The sequence below is a fragment of the Plectropomus leopardus genome, chromosome 7 (assembly GCF_026936395.1).
Source record: "Plectropomus leopardus strain MGB_pleo_1.0 chromosome 7, ASM2693639v1, whole genome shotgun sequence".
NCBI classification, from domain to species: Eukaryota; Metazoa; Chordata; class Actinopteri; order Perciformes; family Serranidae; genus Plectropomus; species Plectropomus leopardus.
The window spans coordinates 17,919,462-17,940,813 of record NC_142182.1 but is presented as its reverse complement, the minus strand read 5'-3'; the positions used below and the strand labels follow the sequence as shown (position 1 = coordinate 17,940,813).

Below are 21,352 nucleotides of genomic sequence, written 5' to 3'. Positions count from 1 at the left end.
TTTGCCTCACAGACTGAAGCCTTCCCTCACAGATAGCCGGTCACTCACTCAAGTGCCCCTGTCCTTAATTATGCGTAACTTTAAGCTTTATTAAAATGTAAATAGATGTTCAATACCCCCCCAACACACCCTATTTATTTATTTTATTTTTTGGTACCAGGCTGTTGTTGATGTTTATTTTTGCTTTAAAGTTGGGCATTTTAACATGGGGGTCTGTGGGGATTGATTCACTCTTGGAGCTAGTGTCAAGTGGCCATTTGAGGAGGTGCAATTTTTGGCACATCCATGCTGGATTCATTTTGCAATCCTGGAGGTTTCGGCGTCTGTCTGTAGTTGATGCTGTCTTGTAGCTTCGCTTGGTGTCCCACCCATTACATTATTTCATTGGTTAAATGTCTTAAGTAATAGCCTGTCAACGTTTGTGAAAGCCACTGTGCCACCGACAGGCGAAGACAAATGCAGACTGGAACTGCTCCAGTGAGCAAGCAGGGCTGTAAAAGGTAGATGTTACAGAAGATGTAATAAACATTCTCAATGCTTAAGTTGCGAAAACAGTGTTTCAGCCATTAGTAGTAGTAGTTACTTGATGTAACTTAAGTTCTATGAGTTAAAGAACTGCAAGGAGAGGAAGAGGAACTAAGAAATCACCTGGACGCGGTGGAAAGATATAGCCAGATTATCATATTTTATTTAAAAAAGCAGTGCAGTGACGATAAAGACTTACAAGAGACGTATACAATAAAGACCTGCTGATGTGCATTCAGCCTCAATTTGACCCGTTCATATGAGTCAGCTGCCAGTCTGTCACTCTTGCAGATTATAGTCTGCAGTGTAGTTCATAAACTGCACTGATAAATGAGAGAATTACATCGTAACAATGGATTTCATGATCAAGGAAGTTTTTGTATCACATCGAAACTTCAGTTCATCTTCCCTTCACCTCTTCTTTTTCGTTCTCTGGTTGGATGCACTAAAGAAAGACTTTAAAAAAGTCTAAATTGATAGTGTGGGATGTTACACTCAACCAACACCAGGGAAGCCAGAGTGCAGTACATGCAAAGATGTCTTTTTTTGTATAAAAGTAATGTTAAAAAGTCCTCTTTTGCAAGCATTTGAACAAAGTTTTGTGTTGGAATTTGTGTTATTCTAAGCCCACTATCTTGAGGCAGCAGTAGCTCTGTCTGTGGGGACCTGGCTTGGGAACTGGAGTGAACCACATGGACTGAGTGAGTATGGAGTGTGAACTTGTGAGTGTGGATTTGGAGAGGTGCCATTTCACCTCCTGGGTGCTGCTGAGTTGCTCTTGAGCAAAGCATGGCACAACCAATTACTTGGACATAACCTGAGAGGGCACGCCCCTCGCTCTGATTTCTTCATACGTATTTGTATGAACAGGTCCTGATTCTATGTGTGTATTTAGGCCTGTGTGTGAATATATATAACAGAGTTTAAAAAAAAAGAATTTCCCCAAGCGGGGAAATAAAATGTACCGTGGTCTTCTTTATTACTAATAATTGGTATCGGCATTGGCCCTTAGAAAACCATATCAGTCGACCTCTATAACAAGCCATTGTTAATGTGTCTTTCCCAAATTGATGCCTCTGCAGTGACAGATCCTCACCTCAGTGTCTGTTGTCTAAAAACAAGTCCCTACTTAGTACTCAATTTGTACTCCAGGTAGAACACTAAATTACTTTATCAAATGGCCCTGGAGTGTGGGTACATTTTCAGGTGCTTTAACATATTGTGTTGGGTATGTTCAGCCTGCTGAGCATTTATTAATTTATTTTATAAATAGGTATTTCCATTCTTAACACAGACGCACCCTAACACATCACTAAACCAATTAGGCGAGCTCACTTTGGTGTCTCTGCTTCTCTGAGACTTTTAGACACTGATTTACATTTTCATCCCAAAAGCACTTGCACTTTACATTTTTATACTTTCAGTTTGTTTGCCAAGGGGACCAAAATTACCACGCAAATCAGCCAGTGAATATGTCAGTGTGTTTTATAAAGCAATGCATCTGTTGCTATTAATTGGCGCCTTGCATATTTTACAAGTTAATTTGGGGAATGGTGCATCTGTGGAAGCCACAGAGTCACTGGAAATGTCAGATGTAATTGTGCCAGTTATACTCCTCTGGCTCTGCTCTAAGATGGACAGATGAAGTCAGGCTCCAGACACACACACACACACACACACACACACACACACACACACACACACACACACACACACACACACACACACACACACACACACACACACACACACACTCACACACACACACACACACCACTGCTTTGTGTTTTACATGTATTATAATGTATTTGTGTAAGTGTAATTTGACTTGTAAACTAGGTTCTCACCAACACTAAACTGAATTTATTGATATTGAGTGTAACCTATAATGAATATATACACACACACACACACACACACACACACACATATATATATATATTTATATTTATATATATATATATTTTTTTTTATTTTATTTTTTTAATATATATTTATATTTTAGAAAAAATATCCAAATTACCACAGATGTACCTGTAATGACAATTACTGACTGAGTTCTTACGACATGAATATATGATCAAAATTTCCTGTGTATCTTTTCAGGTTTTTAAGAATCTTAAGCTGTTCCTGGAGAACAAACAACCTGGAGATGAACTCTTTAACCACCTTAATGTGAGTGTTTCATTTTGACATATTTTCAGAGATTTTAGCCACCCCTGATTCTTAGTTATAAACCTATTGTGAAACGTTACCACGCTACATTTTGATGTTAAAAAAAAAAAGAATGAATTAAAAGAGAGTGCTCACAAAGGCTTTTAGTAATTGCTAACTTTGCGTAAACGTGTACCTGATTTTTTTTCCGAGGTTGTGCAATGAGTGTGAAAAATTCCCCTGAAGTGTGTAATATTTGAAGGAAAGGACAAAAAAAAATGTGAAAGCCAAATAGAAATATATATTTTTTAATGTTTTCTGAGGACATAAGGCTGCAGCAAAGGAAAAGCAGGGACTAAATTGTAGGGTGTAAGAGATGAGATTGAATGAGGATGAGCCATTGGTGCGGAGAGATGAAAGGGGTAAAGTGAGGAGAAGGGGAAGAATATTGAAAGTGGGGAGAGTGAAAGCTGAAAAGGAGTTTCAAAAGAGAGGGGGGGTGGACTCTAGCAGATAAAAATGAAACTGCGCAAGTGGAAATTGAGAGTGAACATGCTGGGCAGATGAATTTCCACACATAAAAATTTGCTGTCCTCTCAACCTCTTCCTTTAGCTGCAGGCAGCAAGGCCACACAAGGCAGCAGTTGTACACATGGTTAGTCCACCGCAGGGAGACGTGGGCCTTCTCAGGGTGCACTCAGTCTTTATAAGACAAGATCAACTGCATTATTTCTTCATTTGAGACCATACCCAAGGCTAACATATTGCCCTTGCTAGAGGAAACATATCCAGAATTCAAATACACAGGTTTCTTGTAGTGGAAATGAGGCTACTGCCACAGCAGCTCACAGCCTGGCAACCAACCTTGGGTTAAGTGCTTTGATTGTTGAGAAACACCTTGTCTTGTAATACACTCGAGAGATGGGGTTGTAGGTTGAGATGTACGCAACAGACGAATGGTAACTCTGGAGAAGAGGGGGTTAATGAAACAGGGACAAAGAGATGCCCGAGCAGGTCTTTAGAGGCAGTCACGTGTTGATATATAAAGATTGACAGGTAAGAAAAGACAGGATGGGGAGTGAGAGGGTGAGATGAGGAGATGGAGCAATTGAATGAAGGAGTGCGGCGCCTCTGTTCTCTGCCCTCTAGTGTGTCAAGAAATGTCAGGGTGTGTTGGAGGTGGAATGGTAATGGCTGCTGTGGGCAGGCCTGATTGGCACCCGCAAAGGCCAGGCCACTGAGAGAGCGGAGGGAGGGGGGCTGTGGAGGAGGAGACGGGGCAGGAGGAATCTGACAGTTGGTCCAGGTGAGGGAAGGTTTGGAGGGAGAAGGTGGGAAATGGCTGTAAAAGGGTAGGAGGTTGAAGAAAGGGAGGAAGTATGGTGAGAGAGAGAGAAAGCAAAGGATAGAGTTGACAACCAGGCAGCAGCTGTAAGGCTGAGAGGAGGAGAAGGAAGATATGGAAATTGTAATAAGGATGGATGACGAGTGGTGAAGCTGTAGAACATGCTGCTTTCAGATAGTCTTATGTGGGAAGATGGTGGAAGACATGGTGGATAAAGACGTAAATGACTCCAAGTCCTATTCAATTAACAGCATATGTGGTGTTGATGTGTTAGCGTAGTATTAATTGCTTCAATACGGTGCACATATGTGAATATCCGGTAACAGGATCATTTAAAAGTACACATGACAGACGATAAAGAAAGCTTGAGAAGAACTGCAGAACCACTGCATCATTAAAGGTGGCTCAGTTAATTAACACAGAGACAGAATTAGACCTTGGAAAAGTTGTTTTTGTATAGTTGTGTCTTTAAAGGTACAACATGTGGGTCTAGGAGGATATATTGAAAGACATGGAGTGTAATATTCATAAGCATGTTTTCATTTGTATTTAATCTTGAAATGAAGCGGGTCCTCTTCAAGCCCCCAGGAACAGTGCCTGGTTTTGTAGCCAATTTTACATAGTGGCCAAATGTGAAATTACAACAGTCCATCATGTGATGCCATGAAGCCCAAACAGACTTTTTCCTAAAGGCTTTACATAGTGAAAAGAGACATCTGCCCCACAATATGGAAGGTGTAGAAACTCAAGCAACACTTTTTAATACTCAGAACAACTTTATAAAAGACCAACACGTTTAGGCTTGTTGCCCTCGTTAGTGTCATCCCCTATGCGCAAGATCCGAGTAATTTCATACCTCCACTTAGCAACTTTCAAAGGAATGAACGGGGGCCTGCCTCCAAAACTGTCTTCAGTTTTCTTTACACATTGGAGGTCCTCTTCTACAGAGCCAGCCATGTTTCACAGCCTTGTTCTAGAATAGCCCAGAACGGACAAACCAGTAGGGCTAGGAAGATATGTTAATCTTCCAGTTCATGAACATCATAATACGTGGGTGCTGATTGGATTGTGATTTTTAATAACAGCGATTCTACATGTATTACAGTTTAATATTATGATGCATTGCAATTATTGTTTACTTTTTTAGCACTAGACCATGGGAAAAGGTTAAATGACACACTGTTAGAGACTATATAATGAGGTTTCCAAAAACAATGAACATCTCATTTCAGTCAGTCTCCTACTTTTATTTCAGCAGTATTATACACTGCATTGAAAAATGGTAGTTTAATATAACTGTTTTATGGTCTTATCTGAACAGCTTTATTCATTTGAACCACTTTGTGACCTTGCACTGTAAAAGTTGAAGTATTAAATAAACTTTACTGACAAAGATGTAATAGAATAAGAAGAAGAATAGAATATATGTTGTCATGTTGGACACAATTTCTTTCCATGTCTGTATCGATTCAGTTATTAAAAGCAACTAACAAATACAAATGAAAAATGATAATTAAGTGAAAAAAATTTTCCTCATTAATACAAGCCACATACTGTGCCTTTAAGCTGCATATTATTTAAGCGTAACATCCTGTGTTCTGTTCTGCCTCCGGCCACCTTTGCATAACACCAGACTGAAATGTAGAAATGCAGTTTTATTGATTCTGCAGAAATAATGTACATTAGAGTCCACAATGCACATTAGAATGTTAGTTTAATGTGGCCTGTGCTTTCAAAAACCTGTAAGCATTCAGTGTAGCAAGAATGCTCCCCAATATTAGATTCCAAAATGCTAAGCCATGATGATACTGGACACACACAGGCCCATACACACACATTGTTTATTTAGGTCTGAGCTGAAAGTGCAGGCTTTTGTGAGGTTTTTCTCGAAGCCTCCTCTCCTGAGTCCACATCATTAGATCTACAGTAAACACCCTGTCTGCAGTTTCAGGTTAAGTGTAGCCTCAGAGGAATTTCTATAGCTACATCAAAACATATAAAAATTAAACTACTACTGGCTATGTAGTATAGTCCCCAGACACTGTTTTATTTTTGGCACATTTCACATTCCCTTCACTCTATTATATCGCTTCCACCTTTCATTAGAATTTAATAAAACATTTTTATCAAAGGAAACTGAGGCAGAGACATAAATTGAGCCCAGTGAAAAATGATAAGTGTGTCATCATAGCTACTTTAGAATGGCAACAGTCAATATTTCTCCCAGGCACGAGTCGCCATCACCACAAATTGTCCACAGTATATTAATGAGAAAGTCTAATACATAGTATCCTGTGTTATAGATAGGAAATTAGTACCGCAGTTATGGCAAGTTGTAATAATGCCTTAGGAGATGACATGGACGACACACACACACACACACACACACACACACACACACACACACACACACACACACACACACACACACACACACACACACACACACACACACACACACACACACACACACGAACAAACTCAGAATACACCATGCCAAGCTGGGGGTGTGAGAGCTATCACACTTTCCCCTCAGTCTCGCAGACACCTTCATTAGCATTAGGTAGCTCATTAGTAAGGCAGGCACGACAGCAACTGTGTGTGTGTGTGTGTGTGTATGTCTGTGTGCTGCGTGCGTGTGTTTGTGTACGAGCGCGCCCTCCAGCTCATGCATGCACACGTATGTATACATAAAAAGCCTCCGTCAGCCTATTTCTAATAGGTTCCTGCAGTGTAACAGACATTCATATAAGTTCATGGCCCCAGACAGCCAGGTCCTGACCCTTCTCTGATTAAACCAACCACATCATTATTGTAATGCTCACCAGAATCATCAGAATTATTTCTTCTTTTGCCTGAGCTGTGAGCTCACCAGCGAGCTCATCTGTATGTTTTTTTTTTCTTTGCTCGCCCACGTCTGTGCACTTTCATCTGTGTTTAGAAATGCACACACTATCTGCCTCTCAAGTCCACGTTTGCACCTCATATCAGTATGTGTGCAGTGAGCATACGTGTTTGTTTTTGCTTTCACACCACCAGCGTGCGCCCTTACACTGTTAACTGTTTCATCTCTTTGCTGTTGTGTTGAAGCGGCAGCCATTTGACAGGAGCTAATGGCTATCTAACCACTGGCTGTGACAGCTCTAACTTGTTAAAATACCTGCCGAAATGTCAGAGGGGAAATAGTACTTTGATCTTTTTTTAATCTCCCTCCCTAATGTGTTATGATGATAATTAAGGCAGAGATAGTGTTTTATGTGTTTTTATTTGTTATGGTACATTACAGGCACTTTAAACACCGCAGTGGTACAATGCCACAGTGCCACCTAGTGGAGTTTTGATTCTGTTGCTTTAATGGGTATGTGATGACAGTGTATTTGTACTATGCCACATTGATGTGAATGTGTTCTCTTTCTCTTTTTGTGCCTCTCCTTAACATTTCTCATTGCAGACAGCAAAACTGAACAAGCACCTGAGTTCTCTAATGACCGGTCTGACTGCGAAGGTCTTCAGGACGTACAATGCTTCGATCACCTTACAGCAGCAGCTCAAAGAGCTCACAAACAGTACGTCACACACACTAACTGTGCTACAAAGCAATCTAACATTATATAGCTTTCTAAAGCACTGCCTCATTCCTTAGCAGCCAGACAGGTATCAGTATGTTTAATACTATAGCCTTTTATCAGTCTGGCCCTTATCATGGTCTTATTACCTGACTGCTTGTGTCATGGAGTTTCATGATAAAACTGCCACACTTTTGACATTTTTTTATTTTTAGCTTGCCCGATTCAAGATACCCTAGTGTCAGTCAGCTTTTCCAGCCATGGCAGGAGTACATTATCACTGTACCCAGTGCTGTGTGTCTCACTCTTATCAGGGTCCCATTGGCTGCCTCAGTTATTCATTCAGAGATAGAAGTGTCACAATCTCTCCTCATTTCTGGATTGCCACTGAGAGCCAATCTGCAGGATGGCATGTGGTTGTAGTGTGTGTTGTGTGGACCCCAGGTAGAATAGATGAAGCTCGAGTATTGAATTAATGAAACGAAATTGTAGAAACCTGTAAATTGGTGTGTGTGTGTGTGTGTGTGTGTGTGTGTGTGTGTGTGTGTGTGTGTGTGAGAGAGAGAGAGAGAGGGAGAGAGAGTGTGTGTGTGTGTGTGTTTATTCAGGCTCAAGATTTCTGGTGCAGATGGTGAATAGGCAATAATAGTATGAGGGACACCGGCAGGATATTATCTTTTTGAATTTCTGTATATAATTCTGGTCAGATATGTGTTCTCAGTGAGATTTCCCTGTTAACATATTTAAATCACTTTTCTGTCACCTCCCAAAGAGTCCGACAATGTGGCTGAGAAGCTGCTGTCTTACAACAGGGCTAACAGAGCAGTTGCCATTCTGTGTAACCACCAGCGGGCGCCGCCAAAGACCTTTGATCAGTCCATGGCTAACCTTCAGGCCAAGGTAAAAACAGCTTGACTTGGTTTATTGGACAGTCATTCATTATGTTAAATTTATAGATGAGGATGATCGTGATCTTGTGTCACTGTAACAGTTCAACTAACAGACAGATTTCAAGAGAGGATATCCCCAACATCAGTGATATTTAGGAGCTAACAGTAATCTATATAATAACATGTCCTCATGTGCTCCACCCAGATTGATGCTCAAAAGGAAAAGCTGTCCCAAACAAAGATGGAGCTGAAACAGGCCAAGAAGGAGGCCAAGACCAAAGGCAGTTCAGACTCCAAGCTGCAGACGTAAGTGTCACAATAGTGCTGAAAAACTGCAAGCTGTGAACTCACAACAATTAGAAATGATTGGCAACAAGTACTAACATAAAGGGAACCCTGCAGGTTTAAGTGCCTCCGAACAACAGCGATACCTGCATCACTGTGAATGATGAGCTGTAGGTGGAAGCTATAAGAAATGCAAGATCTTGACCTTGAAATCATGTTAGTTGTGATGGTAGCCCTGCTGTGAACTCGCAGAGATGAGATTCCCTGATGTTTTCTGGGGGGGGGTTGTCTTTGTGCCTAGAGCCAAAAGGCGCTTTGAAACACTGTTAGTTGAACAGTACTTCACGGGGCTGTAAGACATCCTTAATACACTACTGCTGTTCTGGATGTATTTTCCTATAATTTATGATCAGAATGTTTGTTCGCTGGATTATCTGATTTAGGCCTCGGAGGACATTATGTAGCAAGAGCGGTGAACAATTAGTTCATGCGGATGTTTGTGATTTCTTTTCAATGAAAAATGTAAAACATTCCTGACACCCAAAAGGATACCTCTATGGAGTTACAAACCCACATAGTGGTAGATTTTTTTGTTCACTCCTGTCTGTCATCCCTAACACCTTGAGTGTCTATTTTACAACATTGAATGGTTTGTTTTTGTAGCTGAATTGGTTTCCTACAGGTTTGACTACTTCCATTTATTTACACAAAACATCTTCTGAATTAGGCTGCAGACTGATTGAAACTCTCCTTCTTGCTCACCCAGAATGTGCAAAGAGTTTACATTACAAGAACCAAACCAGGAGTCATATTTCTCAAATATTTCTACCTGAGGTGTCTGACTCCATTGCACCTGCCCTTGTATTTATACTTTCTGTCAGGCTGGTGGAGCGAAAGAAGGCAGCAGTGAAGCGCTGTGAGGAGCAGCTGCTGAAGATGGAAGTCCAGGCGACTGACAGAGAAGAAAACAAACAGATTGCACTGGGTACCTCAAAGCTCAACTACTTGGACCCACGCATTAGCGTGGCTTGGTGAGTGAATACCAGCATTAACACTCTTGACAACCTTAATGTTTTGGTGAGACACTTTTCCATACATACTTGATGCATAAAGTCATGCACCTGCCTGCCTACATGAGTGCACACGGGCAGATGTGAGTTTTTCAAATAAAACCACCTGACGCACTTAAACCTGGGGCCTGTATCACAAAGCGAGATTGTTGGGTCAGCCAGCTTATTTTAGGCATAACATGGTCTTTTCAGTGAATCTGGTTCACTATTAATCAGAGTAAATCACCATAGTAACCTGAGTTATACGGCCAGGCAGGTTCATCTCAGTGGATGTGATCAACATGTGTAAACAAACCAGTCCTCTGAAGAAAGTGAGTCATCTGTTCTACAAGAACTCAAAATAGACAGCAGCACAGCATTTATAGGGTAATAAGAACCAATATAAGCAATGAATTTACAGATCATTGGATTCACTATATCCGATATTATCTGTAATGTGCAGTATAGCATTGGTTTCCAGAAAAACATAATTAATATATAGAATGTGTAAGGTGAAAATAATATTATTTGTGAGGTTATACAGTCTGTAGTCTTCCTCTCATAACTCAAAAACTGGTGTTGCTTTTAACTATGATGTTCTGTATTGCTTTTAATCATTACAATAGTTTGTTAATCTTCAGATGCACTGAGTCATTTCCCACCTATGCCCACTCTACAGTATACTAAACATGCTCAAAATGTCAACCATAATAAGGCCACTGAAATAATTTTCACAATCATATACAGCCCAATACTTTTAATTGGTTTATTTGCTACCATTTCTACTGATTGCATTTCGCCATGTTTTTTAATATCCTCCACCTAGATACATCTGTGCTTGTTCTTAAAGATATACTTTGCAGAATTTTCTTATCCCTCTTAATTACTATATGACCCACTAGAAGTGTGTGGCGATGTATTTTTTCATAGAGACTCTGCCCTGTACCTGCATCTTATTTTCTGTATTTGGGACGTTTATAGGCTTGTACCCCCACAGTGCTCATGTGAGGTTGGGGAGTCATAAAAAAAGGTGCCACCAGGTGCTAGACCGTAAGCAGCAGGCATCCAAGAGACACAGTGCTAAAAAATGTAAATATAGTGAGGCGAAACACCAAACGAGAGTGAATCTGCGGTTGTCTTTTACTTTCACTTTTGCAGGCAAGTGTGTTAAACATTGACGACAATCCTGCATAGCACACCCTTAAGAGAAAAGACTGACTGGTGGGTTAAAATGTATTTATTTTGAAGTTGGCTTAACAGTCGCTTTCCCCATTCGTTCAGGTGTAAGAACATGGAGGTACCTGTAGAAAAAATCTACAATAAGAGCCAAAGGGACAAGTTCGCCTGGGCCATCGACATGACAGAGGCAGACTTTGAGTTCTAATTTTAAACTCCAGTCTCATAAGCTGATCAATTAAGGAACCATTCACTTTATAATACACACAGAACTTTAATAGAACAGTCATAATATGTTCTTGGACTACGGATGTTGTACCTCATATAATGTGTGACACATATTGTTTACTGCAGTTCTTTTCTGTTTTATGCTTTTGGCACTTTCTTTTGTGGGTTGTTTTGTTTATAAATGTTGTGTTTTCACTAATTTGAATAAAGGTTCCTCTCATGCAGTGAAGTGACACACTTTTGAGTGGACATTTTTGCCAGTACCTCTCATTTGGTACATATTAAATGTCACTTAAAAACGTGATCATAGAATGGAAATTCCCGAATTTCCCTGTGATTATTTAACTCTTGTGTGTAATAGCAAACTGTCATTTCAGTACAGTAAAACAATGTAGACCAAAATACATGCAACACACTCTAGACACTCCAGATAATTTGCATGATAAAATACAACTCTGGCTTAAAAAAATAAATACAGAAAAACACTGAGCACCTAGGAGTTATTAATAGTTTTTAAAAATTCACTCAGCACCTGGCCAAATATTTATTATGCAATTCATGACAGACAGCATTGTATTAAATAGCTTTAATAGAAGAAAATCAGTTGAAATTGGAATGCATCCCACACCTTGGTAGTAACAGTGCTGTTTGTAAAACACTACAGGCTTCGGATTTTCACTGTGCCCGTTTCCCACGTTGGTAGAGATTAGAGGTTTGACTGGCCTGTCAGCCTGTGGGTTGTACTCCTCAGCACAGGCTTGGGCCAAACTGTCCCTGTCAGCCATCACCTCATGGGGTTTAATTAATTATGATATATGATGGCAGCGGGATAACCTCCGGGTCGGCGCACAGAAATCCATAAGTTGCATTTTTGCACTCGAGCACTTACAGTTCTGAAGGGCATATCACACTACTCTAGCTTACAAATAACGTTCAACTTTTCAAGTCATTACATAACTGTAACCGTTTATCACAATATTCAATATATAAAAAAGCATTTCACACAACGACAAACCAAATCAATATAAGTCATTTTCAGAATGGAAAAGTCTGCTGCTCCTGAATTTAGGACCGACTTCACACCGTATTACTTCAGAACCTGTGGACGGACAAAACACATGGTCCCCGTTTTAGTGCACTGTTTCAAAGAAGGTAAAATAATATGTAAACACATGGGTCCGCAATTTGCCAGATTTATATCTGACAGGGCAAAATTAACACACAATACTCAAGTGAGATATGTAAAACGAATGGCAAAAGAGTCATCCAATTTTCTGATTTGTATAATCTTTAGATTAAAATGTCCCTCTGGAAGACATGGCACAACTGCAGACCTCTAAGCAATTTAAAGACATGAATAAGTGTTTCATAAGCTAGATGGCTCTACCGCTTACCTTCATTATGAGCCTTGACCCTCTTTAGCCTTCTCTGGTGCTGCCTCAATCTCTTCAACACCAGCCTGGGTCATCAGGTCGGCAATGTTCTTCTCCAAGTCATCAATGCGCGTGCTCATCTCATCAAGTGGAGAAGCAGTTAAGGCACATATTGAATAATAACTCACAAATTTCTCTTTGAGGAGCAAAATGCCCGGGTCAGGCTGTACTTTGATTCTGAAAGTTAACTAGCGGATTTGAAAGAGATAAGGATGCAAGAAATTGCAACTGACACATCAATCCATTATTATATTACATTTAAATTTCTGAACCATAATGCATTTAATAATTGAGCAACTGATTGCTTGCATTCTAAATGATAAGTCAGGATATTCCTCCCGATGATCTGGTCTGACATAGTCTGGAACTTGTCTTGCATCTGTTGCAGCAGTGTCTGGACCTGTGAGACAAACAGTACAAATACTGTCAGTGCAAAATTCATATATTGATCAGACGTATTCATCAGATAATACAAACTCTGCACAAAAGGGGCCTCCCACCCAAGGTACATACCCACTCCGACCCAGGTTCAAACCTGGGACCCTCTTGCTGTGAGGTGACAGTGCTTAACACTCCACCTCTGTGCTGCCATCAGTGCAACAATGAATCCACAATTGAATTGCTTAAAGTTGCTTTACAGAGGATAGCAGTCATACATCAAATACATATTACCTGTTTAATTTGAGGGTGGCACAATCAAGAGGATTTGGGCAAGAGGACTTTTAACTGTTAACACCACTGGAAAACATCTGTACGCCCACTCTAATGCACTCTGCTTGTGGTGGATGGTTGGTTTAAAAAAGCAGCACCAATGTTGAAAGTATCTAGTTTTCTTGACAGCAATGTAAAAGCTCAATAACCACAGGAGGTGACATTTCTATCCACTGTGATAAGCATTAATGTGCATAACAATGAATGCACTTTGATATTCATACTGCTGTGTAGAGGTGCATTTTCGTGCATTGCTGCCAATCACATAATGTGGGTCTATGACAGTGGTTTCTAAAGTGGTGACTGTGCCTCAAGATACTGATTTATAGAGTTGTTTTTACCACATTTGTTCTTTAGCTGCCAAAGACTTGGGGTTAAGGGATACCGGTACCCTTTTTCTAGGTTCCCTGGATAGTCTTAAAAGCTATTGAATTTATTAATCTTAAAAATAATGTCTTAATTGGTATGAAAATGCATTGAATCAATCTGTCAAAAGTCGTTTGAGGCAAACCAATGAATATTTATAATAATATATGTTTTCCATGTGTTCCACTTTACATTTTTTTCACCATTTAAAGTAGATAATCCAACTTTTCAAACTGATAAAAAGAACTTGCTTTTTTGTTACAATAAACATTTTGACTTAAAGAAAAGTCGACAATTGTAAAATCAGTCTTAAATTTATTTCCAAGTGGCAATAAAACGTCTCAAATTTAACTTGCTTTAGGCTGTAGGAACCCTGCTTAACTCTAGAGGCAACCTAATGAAAACTAAAACAAGGATAAATGGAAAACCTTAGCTAGGTATCATTGAAGAAAAAGTTTGGGAATTTTTGTTTGTTTTAAGAAGCTTTACGTGACGATCTCAAAAGTGTATTGAATTAAAAAAAAAAAGATGAAGGATAAAGAAGCCAATAAAAGAAGCTTGCAGAGTAGTTTGCTGAAGGTTTGGGAGGGTGTCGAAGCATCTCCATGGCAACACTGTGACACAGTAACCCAGCTACTTTTGCGCACAGTAGAATAAGTAGAATATTTGCGCAACGAATTGTGCAAGTAATTGAGTAAATCTGCACGTTATTCAGTACAATGGAAACTGACACTTACTACTAGACCCAGCGTATCTACAAAAGTAACATTTCCAGCATGTAACGCTGTGCGGCTTAACTTGCTCGGTTGTGATTTGATGATGTCATGAGAATGAGAATGCCCAACTGACCACTGATGTTACATAACGTGCTAAACAAAAGTCAAGACCTTCTAGCTTCAGTAAACAGCTTGAAGACACCGAGCCCAGGAACCAATTTCGTTATGAAAGCAAATAAACAACACGAGATGCGACAGATACGCTGTACATTACGCTTTGCTTGCTTACTGGCTAACGATAGCTCGCAGCTACAGCAGCTTAGCATTGTAGCTAGGCTGCTGTAGCTAACGCTAGCTTGCCATCGTGATCACGACTCACCACATTGGTAAGGTCCTGCACCGACTTGGGATCCGTTTCAGCCATGTTGTAGTGTAAATGATTATCAGTGCCTAAACAGTACTAAAATTCAAAAAGCGTTTTAGCGATTCTTTCCACTATCACGTTGGTAACGATTGAAAATAGATAGCAGTCCCTCACACCACCCACCGCAGAGTCAGCTGTTCCACAACACAGAAAGTATCGCGAGAACTACGTCACGGTGCAGAGAAATGTGGAACATTGAGTTTTAAATGGGGAGCATGCACAGCTCTACAGTAATTTTGTTTACCAATTATGGCCTCAGGAAGACCATAAACAGCATTCATTGAAAGCATTTCGTTCCCGGAGGTCACATCTCATTAAGTGCCCCGACGACCTGCACGTTTAATGCTAGAATTTGGTAAGTTTACAAGTTAACTGTGAACTTTTCCATTTCAATGTGAACAAAGTGTATATGAGTGCCCGCATGCATGCATGCGCGCGCGCGCGTCTCTCTTGAGAGCGAGCCAGGATTTAGGAGTTGGAGCTGCCAGGGAACTCAGTGTGTTTTGACGCTTAAACATCCGCGTAAGTGTGCTTTTTCATAAGGCGAGGGAAAGTGAATGAAAGCGACTGGTGAGTGAAGTTGGGAATTTTACATAGTTTAACTTAAAAACGTTAAAACTTTCTGCATAAATTCTCTATCATTGGCGATCGGTGGGTACTGTGACATTGTACTTGTGAGCGTGCAGTTTTAAAATAAAATCACCATTTTAGAACCAAGTATCTCAGAGGACGTTTGTTTTGTTTTTTAGAGTTAAGCCCAGAGTGGTGTATTCGACAGTGCACACGTTAAACCTACTCTGTATACGAATATCAACCTATAACAATGTAACCAGACGGTTTGGTAGCAGTTTCTCTGTGACTGAGGTAGCCCAGTTGCCTAAAACTGATGCCTGTGTATACAGGCGTGATTGTGACCCAACCCCATGAAGCTATGCTTTGCTTGCATAACAGCATATCTTGCTTACTAGAGGTGGCCCAGCACATTTGGCTACTGTTGTGTGGGTGTGATTGTTTCCCCACAGAGCCAGGCTGAAGGAAATAGCAGAAGACACCTTAGATTGTTAAATGCTTGAGTAATGTTTAACTGTAGGAAACCTGTAAAAAGACACTCTTTAAGGATTGTGTACAAGGGTCGCCCTGGATTTTTGCATTTACATTGCATTATTAATAATCTTAACTTTTTAAATGCTCTACAGAAATGACAGGGGGACACTCTATCTGTCTGGCTCCACCCTCTAAAGCAGTGGGGTCTTGGCTGGAATACTGAAGTCCTTATGTTCTTACTTACAGCTGAGCAGTGGTGGATGAAGTAGCTACCTGAAAGCCATACTTCAGGGAGAGTACAGATCTGTTACCAGAAAATGACTTTGGTAGAAGTTAAAGTATTACTTGTGTAAAAGTACAAGTAAATGCTGGCAATAAAAAAGCAAGTGATCATAATAACATAACCCACCCTGAAAATAACACACTTACACTATAATACACTGGAGGAAAAAATATGTTTTGTTTTTTTTTCAATACTTAAAGGATTTAAAGAATAAAATCCCCCTCCTTCTCTATTTTGTTGTAAGTCACTAAAATGCTTTGGGGAAAGTAAACATTTTATTTAGGAAATGTTGTGGAGTAAAAGTAAAAGTTGATAGAAATACGGTAACAAAGTATTATTACTTTGTTGCATTACACGACTGCATCTGAATTATGTTAATAGACAGATGCTTAATTAAAAATCAGGCCCAGTTCATCCTCTGGATTTCTCTCATTGCTCCAAGTACAACTACATGTCCTGCTGTGTTGAAAACACCTACTCTCAGTAATCATACCCCAAATGTGATTTAAAAATACACAGGAGTACCTACTTGTGAGGGTTTTTTTGTTTTGTCTTGACAGCTGCTTCTTAGTACGTTAACTGGCTCTCTAAGCCATAATGAGTGACTTGTCAGCTGACACAGACTGCCAAATATGTATGGGAGCAAAGGAACGTACATTCATACTGGCCCTCTGCTTTAAAACTGACAATGAAAATCACACTGTGTCACATGACGCTGTTGTTATTGTGCAGTCACAAGAGGAATCACAGTCACCCAAGAATCATGTCACACCAATTCCCCGTACGGCTCTCTGTTTGCTCAGAATTTGTCGGTCATGATTTTGTGTACACAACAATTCGCTGGCTTTTACGTCAGACAAAACCATACGTGCCATTCCCAATCCCAAGTAGTTGTTTTTTGGCATTACAAAATCACATTGTCTTAATTGTATTGAAATGTGATATTTGTTCTGTGGACTGCTCTAAAAAACAAAAGACTTACTAACTTTTAGAAATGGATGTTATTATTGCTTGAGGAAAGCCAGCTAATACTTGGCACAAAGCACCACTATTTTAAGGATTAGAGTATGTTGGTATCTATCTTTCACAGTAGCTGTGTAAAAAAAAAGTGCAGCCAAAGAGAGGTCAGTTAACAAGAAGAGGCAAAAACCTGCATTTTGGCTTGTGATCTCCACACTGTGGCAGGTAATAGTGGTACCTTCCACCCAAGACACCTCACCGGTGACCCCAATACCTTCCTGTCAGATCTGCCTTCACTGGCTATTGGCTGTTTAACCTTTCCTTGCGCTCTCTATGTGGGATGTTTCCACATGTTTGACTTCAATTTACCACCTGTCATCCCAGTCTGACTGCCAATTCATAAAACACACACCCTGAACCTTTCTGTAAATGTGTGAGCCTACATTATTGTCAGTGTCTGTGTAAAGATAGAAAAAATCCATTTGCACAGCCCAGGTGCAGGTGTCTCCTGTACAGCAAAACTATTCTGATGATATGACAAGTTTCTAAATGATATGATTATTCAATCTTTCTATTAAAAAATAACTGTGCTGCCTACTCCGTGGGCCCTGCACAATTTACAGGATGGCAATATAACTTGCTACAACAAAAAGACTTTCAAATCATTTTTTGTCTAGTGTGTTCAACTTGTGTGATCAATGATGATGGCAGATTGGTGGCAGGCAGAGATGGAGCTGTTAACAGCAATAAATCTATGTGAATGATGTTTAGAGTCAGTGTTTGTACACAGCGCATATATAAGTATAGGGCTGTGCAATATATGGATATTTTGATATGGGACTAGATACCTTAGATTTGAGATATTCTAAGATCAAAGTGTTGTCTTTTCTGGTTTTAAAGGGTAAATTACAGTATTTGTATGTAAGTTTAGTGTAAGTTTAAGGAAATTACTAGACTGTTGTAGTTTTTCTATTATTTGCCTTTACCCACTTAGTCATTATATCCACATTACAAATGACTATCATAAATCTCATTGTGTCAATATGCTATGAAAGCACCAATTGCCAACCCTACAATATTGTTGCAATATTGACATTAATATATTTTGTCAAAATATTTGTGATGTTTGTTTTGTTTTTTTTCTCCATGTTGCCCAGCCCTACATAGAGTGTGTTATGCTACTTTTATTCACATAACCTCCATCATCATGTGTGACAACCTCTGCTCATACAGCATGGACATGTCAGTCACTATTATTTCATTATATACATAATTCCATAAATTGCTCCATAAATTACTTTTGACAAGCAAATAAGCAAAGAAAACAAGCTGGGAAGGTTTTGAAGCTGCATTTGCCAAATATTTTACAGTATAAAACAAATGTAATAGATAACATGTATTGAGAAACTAACCAGTAAGTAAGCAAAATTCTATTTTCTGACTGATTTACTAAGTGTTAAAAAAAAATAGAGAGATACTGGCATGCTCAACCTAAAAACAGTAAAAGATGTTGACTTGATAAATATGTACACTAGCAACAGAAACCAAGTCTGCCCTCACATGATAGTGTAACAGTCTTTAATCCCCAGTAGGAAGAGTATGGTCACAGGCTGAAACCGGTATCCTGTATTCCTAGCACTGCTGTTGTGCATGTTAAAGACTGATAAGAATAGTTTAATTCTCTAGTACTGATCCTGGACTCTGTATTCTCAACAATGCACTCAAGAGTGGGCTATGCTGTTACAGTGAGTCAGCATGCACAAAACCAGGACCCTTAAACTGAAGCAACAACTGTCATTAATTGTATCATCTCTTATCTATGCATTTACTATTGTGCAATATGTACAATTGTCTTCAGTGAAAAAGACAAAGTGGTCTTATGCTTCATATATGTTGTATTTTTCTCTTAAGATATACTCAACTAAGTTGGGTCATTGTAGCCATTAGTCCAGAGCTGTTGTCATGCTCCAGTGAGATTTGTAATGCAGTGAGAGAGAGTATTGTGTATCAGCAAGGACAGCAATTTAAAACTGAAGCAAAAAAACAAAACAAAAAAAAAACTGACCTATGCATAACTGAGGTATTTAAATGTAATCAGCTTAATGAGTTTTACTGCTTATGGGCTCTAGGGAAATGTTAATTTCAGGCCCTGTCATTGACCTCTGGTAACCTCCGAACATCTATCAGCGATAATTCTGCTGAACTCCCATTATGTTCCTCTTATTTTGCTGCCTCCCAGGTGGAACCTTTCGACCCCCTGGACACCCCTGAGCTTCTCCTGGCGTGATGGATGCAGAGGTGGTTCTGCAGGAGGAGGACACAGAGGGCTCGTGGATGTTGCTGTCCTGGATGGCGTCCTGCCTCATGGTGTTTGGGGGAGCCCTGCCCTATGTGCCACAGTACCAGGATATCCAGAGGAGCAGCAACAGCGAGGGCTTCTCCACCCGAGTCTGCCTGGTGCTGCTTGTAGCCAACATCCTGCGCATCTTCTTCTGGTGAGGAAGAGAGTGAAAGGCCAGTGTTTTCATATGTGCTTTTTATTTGTCTTTGTTTTTCCTCTTTACAAGGCACATACCATTTACGAGGTCATTTGCCAGATCAGTCTTGGTATCAGAAAGTAATGGAATAGGAAAAGAAACAATACAATGAGATTCATTATATAATCTGAGCCATGCCATTCACTTTGAGGCTTCTTCTCAAATTGTTTTACGCATCAGAGAGCACAGGTCGTTGTTCGGTCTGGAGGGTCTGGAAAAAGAGTTTAAAAGATTCTTTATAGAATATGGTTGTAACATTTTATTTTTTATAAAGTCTTTCTGTGCTCCTTATAACCTGCATGCATCTTATAAAAAAAACAACATATAAGGGAATAGTATAATATTATGTGTTATCTGGTGTGTGTTCAAGCCTTGTTTTTTTGTCATTATTATTGTTTATTATTGCAAAGTCCATATTAATATTTTGTCTAGACCAGTGGTTCCCATCTGGTCTAGCCTCAGACTCCAGATTTCTCCTTAGTTCAAGGTCAACACATTAGATAAATTACCACATTTTCAATTTTATTTCACAGAATGCAAACAACACATCGGCTTAGGACACAAACAAATAAAACATTTTGCAAGAATAAACAGAAACGGCATTTCAAAATAAAAGCTCTGTAACGAATTTTCACAGTAATTCAAAGTAATGTTTGTTTTTTACATTCTTGCCAAGCTCATGAGTCACTTGCGGTCCATTCAGAATGGACCAGCAACCCACTTTTGGACCATGACCCACCAGTTGAGAACCACTGGTCTACACTGTATTTTTTAATTGTATGCTGTAAGTTCTCTCCTATATGAAACTCAGGGATGTGATTGGTGTTTTCCATCCTTGCAGGATAGGGAAGCAGTTTGAGCTCACCCTGCTGCTCCAAAGTGTGGTGATGATCCTCACCATGTTTGCCATGCTCCACCTCTGCTGTGCGGTCCAAAGCACCAACCGAGTGAGCACCAAGCAACACCGACTTTCAGGTAACCAGTTCCAAAACCAACTCAACTGACAACAAACATAACTTACCCAACTCACATTGACACAACAACAGCATCAGTGTTGTGTGTAGACAGTTATTGCACATCATTTACAACATATCAGGCATGCCACTTCTCTGTGTCAGCAGTTTAGATGCCAAGTGCTTCAACTCCCACTTCTCACCAAAAGAGGGGGCCATTGGAAAAGCTTAACTGGCAATGCTGCTGTTTTCAAATTGTCTTTCCTCTGACAGCCACTTATTTACCACCAATCTTATATTCACTTGTCTTATTCTTTATTGAACTGTAACCTTAGGCTTTTAGTGTCTAGACATAAAAACAGATGCTGCTGCACAATGTTAACGCCTGAAGGGTAATGAAAATGTATCATAGATATTAAGACTTGAAAGAAATTGCAAGGCGAAGCACAAATGTCCTATGGATGTATTAGCTACTGTACTATCACACATGAGATTAGTCTATTCTGGGAACAACTGTGTGTGTGTGTGTGTGTGTGTGTGTGTGTGTGTGTGTGTGTGTGTGTGCGTGTGCGTGTGTGTGTGTGTGTAAGTAAGGATGAATCTGATGAGATATCGGTGCAGGGTGAGGGAGAACTGGAGATGGGATGGAGAGGGCTAAGATTAAGCATCAGCACTGTTCATTGTGCGTGTGTGTGTATAGAGGGAGC

At 39.9% G+C, this 21,352-nt stretch overlaps 3 protein-coding genes across 6 annotated transcripts in view; 2 read left to right on the top strand and 1 right to left on the bottom strand.

The window, feature by feature from the left end:
* The window catches only part of LOC121950277 (DNA topoisomerase I, mitochondrial), a 46,274-nt gene extending 34,664 nt beyond the window's left edge, over positions 1–11,610 (top strand). For both annotated transcript variants that reach the window (XM_088080114.1, XM_088080113.1), the window contains exons 15-20: positions 2,632–2,700; positions 7,476–7,590; positions 8,363–8,490; positions 8,686–8,786; positions 9,647–9,796; positions 11,096–11,610. In XM_088080114.1, the coding sequence (XP_087936240.1) occupies positions 2,632–2,700; positions 7,476–7,590; positions 8,363–8,490; positions 8,686–8,786; positions 9,647–9,796; positions 11,096–11,198 (666 nt within the window). In that variant the 3' untranslated portion in view covers positions 11,199–11,610. The remainder of the gene's footprint in view (positions 1–2,631; positions 2,701–7,475; positions 7,591–8,362; positions 8,491–8,685; positions 8,787–9,646; positions 9,797–11,095) is intronic.
* Positions 11,611–11,748: 138 nt separating this feature from the next.
* Positions 11,749–15,019, bottom strand: hsbp1b (heat shock factor binding protein 1b). The gene is made up of 4 exons (XM_042496219.2): positions 14,824–15,019; positions 12,985–13,051; positions 12,613–12,739; positions 11,749–12,317 (listed from the first exon to the last, which is right to left on the bottom strand). Exons 1-3 carry the CDS (start codon positions 14,866–14,868, stop codon positions 12,618–12,620), a joined length of 234 nt encoding a protein of 77 aa, XP_042352153.1. The 5' UTR covers positions 14,869–15,019; the 3' UTR covers positions 11,749–12,317; positions 12,613–12,617.
* A 62-nt stretch (positions 15,020–15,081) lies between these two features.
* The window catches only part of LOC121950741 (solute carrier family 66 member 2), a 60,719-nt gene continuing 54,448 nt past the window's right edge, over positions 15,082–21,352 (top strand). Inside the window, exons 1-3 of one of the 3 annotated variants that reach the window (XM_042496841.2) lie at positions 15,082–15,223; positions 19,395–19,650; positions 20,534–20,667. In XM_042496841.2, the coding sequence (XP_042352775.1) occupies positions 19,442–19,650; positions 20,534–20,667 (343 nt within the window). In that variant the 5' untranslated portion in view covers positions 15,082–15,223; positions 19,395–19,441. Of the gene's footprint in view, positions 15,224–15,283; positions 15,439–19,394; positions 19,651–20,533; positions 20,668–21,352 lie in introns of those variants that run through there. The other 2 variants (XM_042496840.2, XM_042496839.2) reach the window with 2 other exon arrangements.

Coding starts and splice junctions, on each gene's coding strand:
- hsbp1b (XM_042496219.2), bottom strand. CDS start 14,868: ATGGCTGAAACGGATCCCAAGTCGGTGCAGGACCTTACCAATGTG. Junction 13,052..14,823: donor TGCAGGACCTTACCAATGTG/GTGAGTCGTGAT, acceptor TTTGTCTCACAG/GTCCAGACACTGCTGCAACA. Junction 12,740..12,984: donor AGACCAGATCATCGGGAGGA/ATATCCTGACTT, acceptor CTGCTTCTCCAC/TTGATGAGATGAGCACGCGC.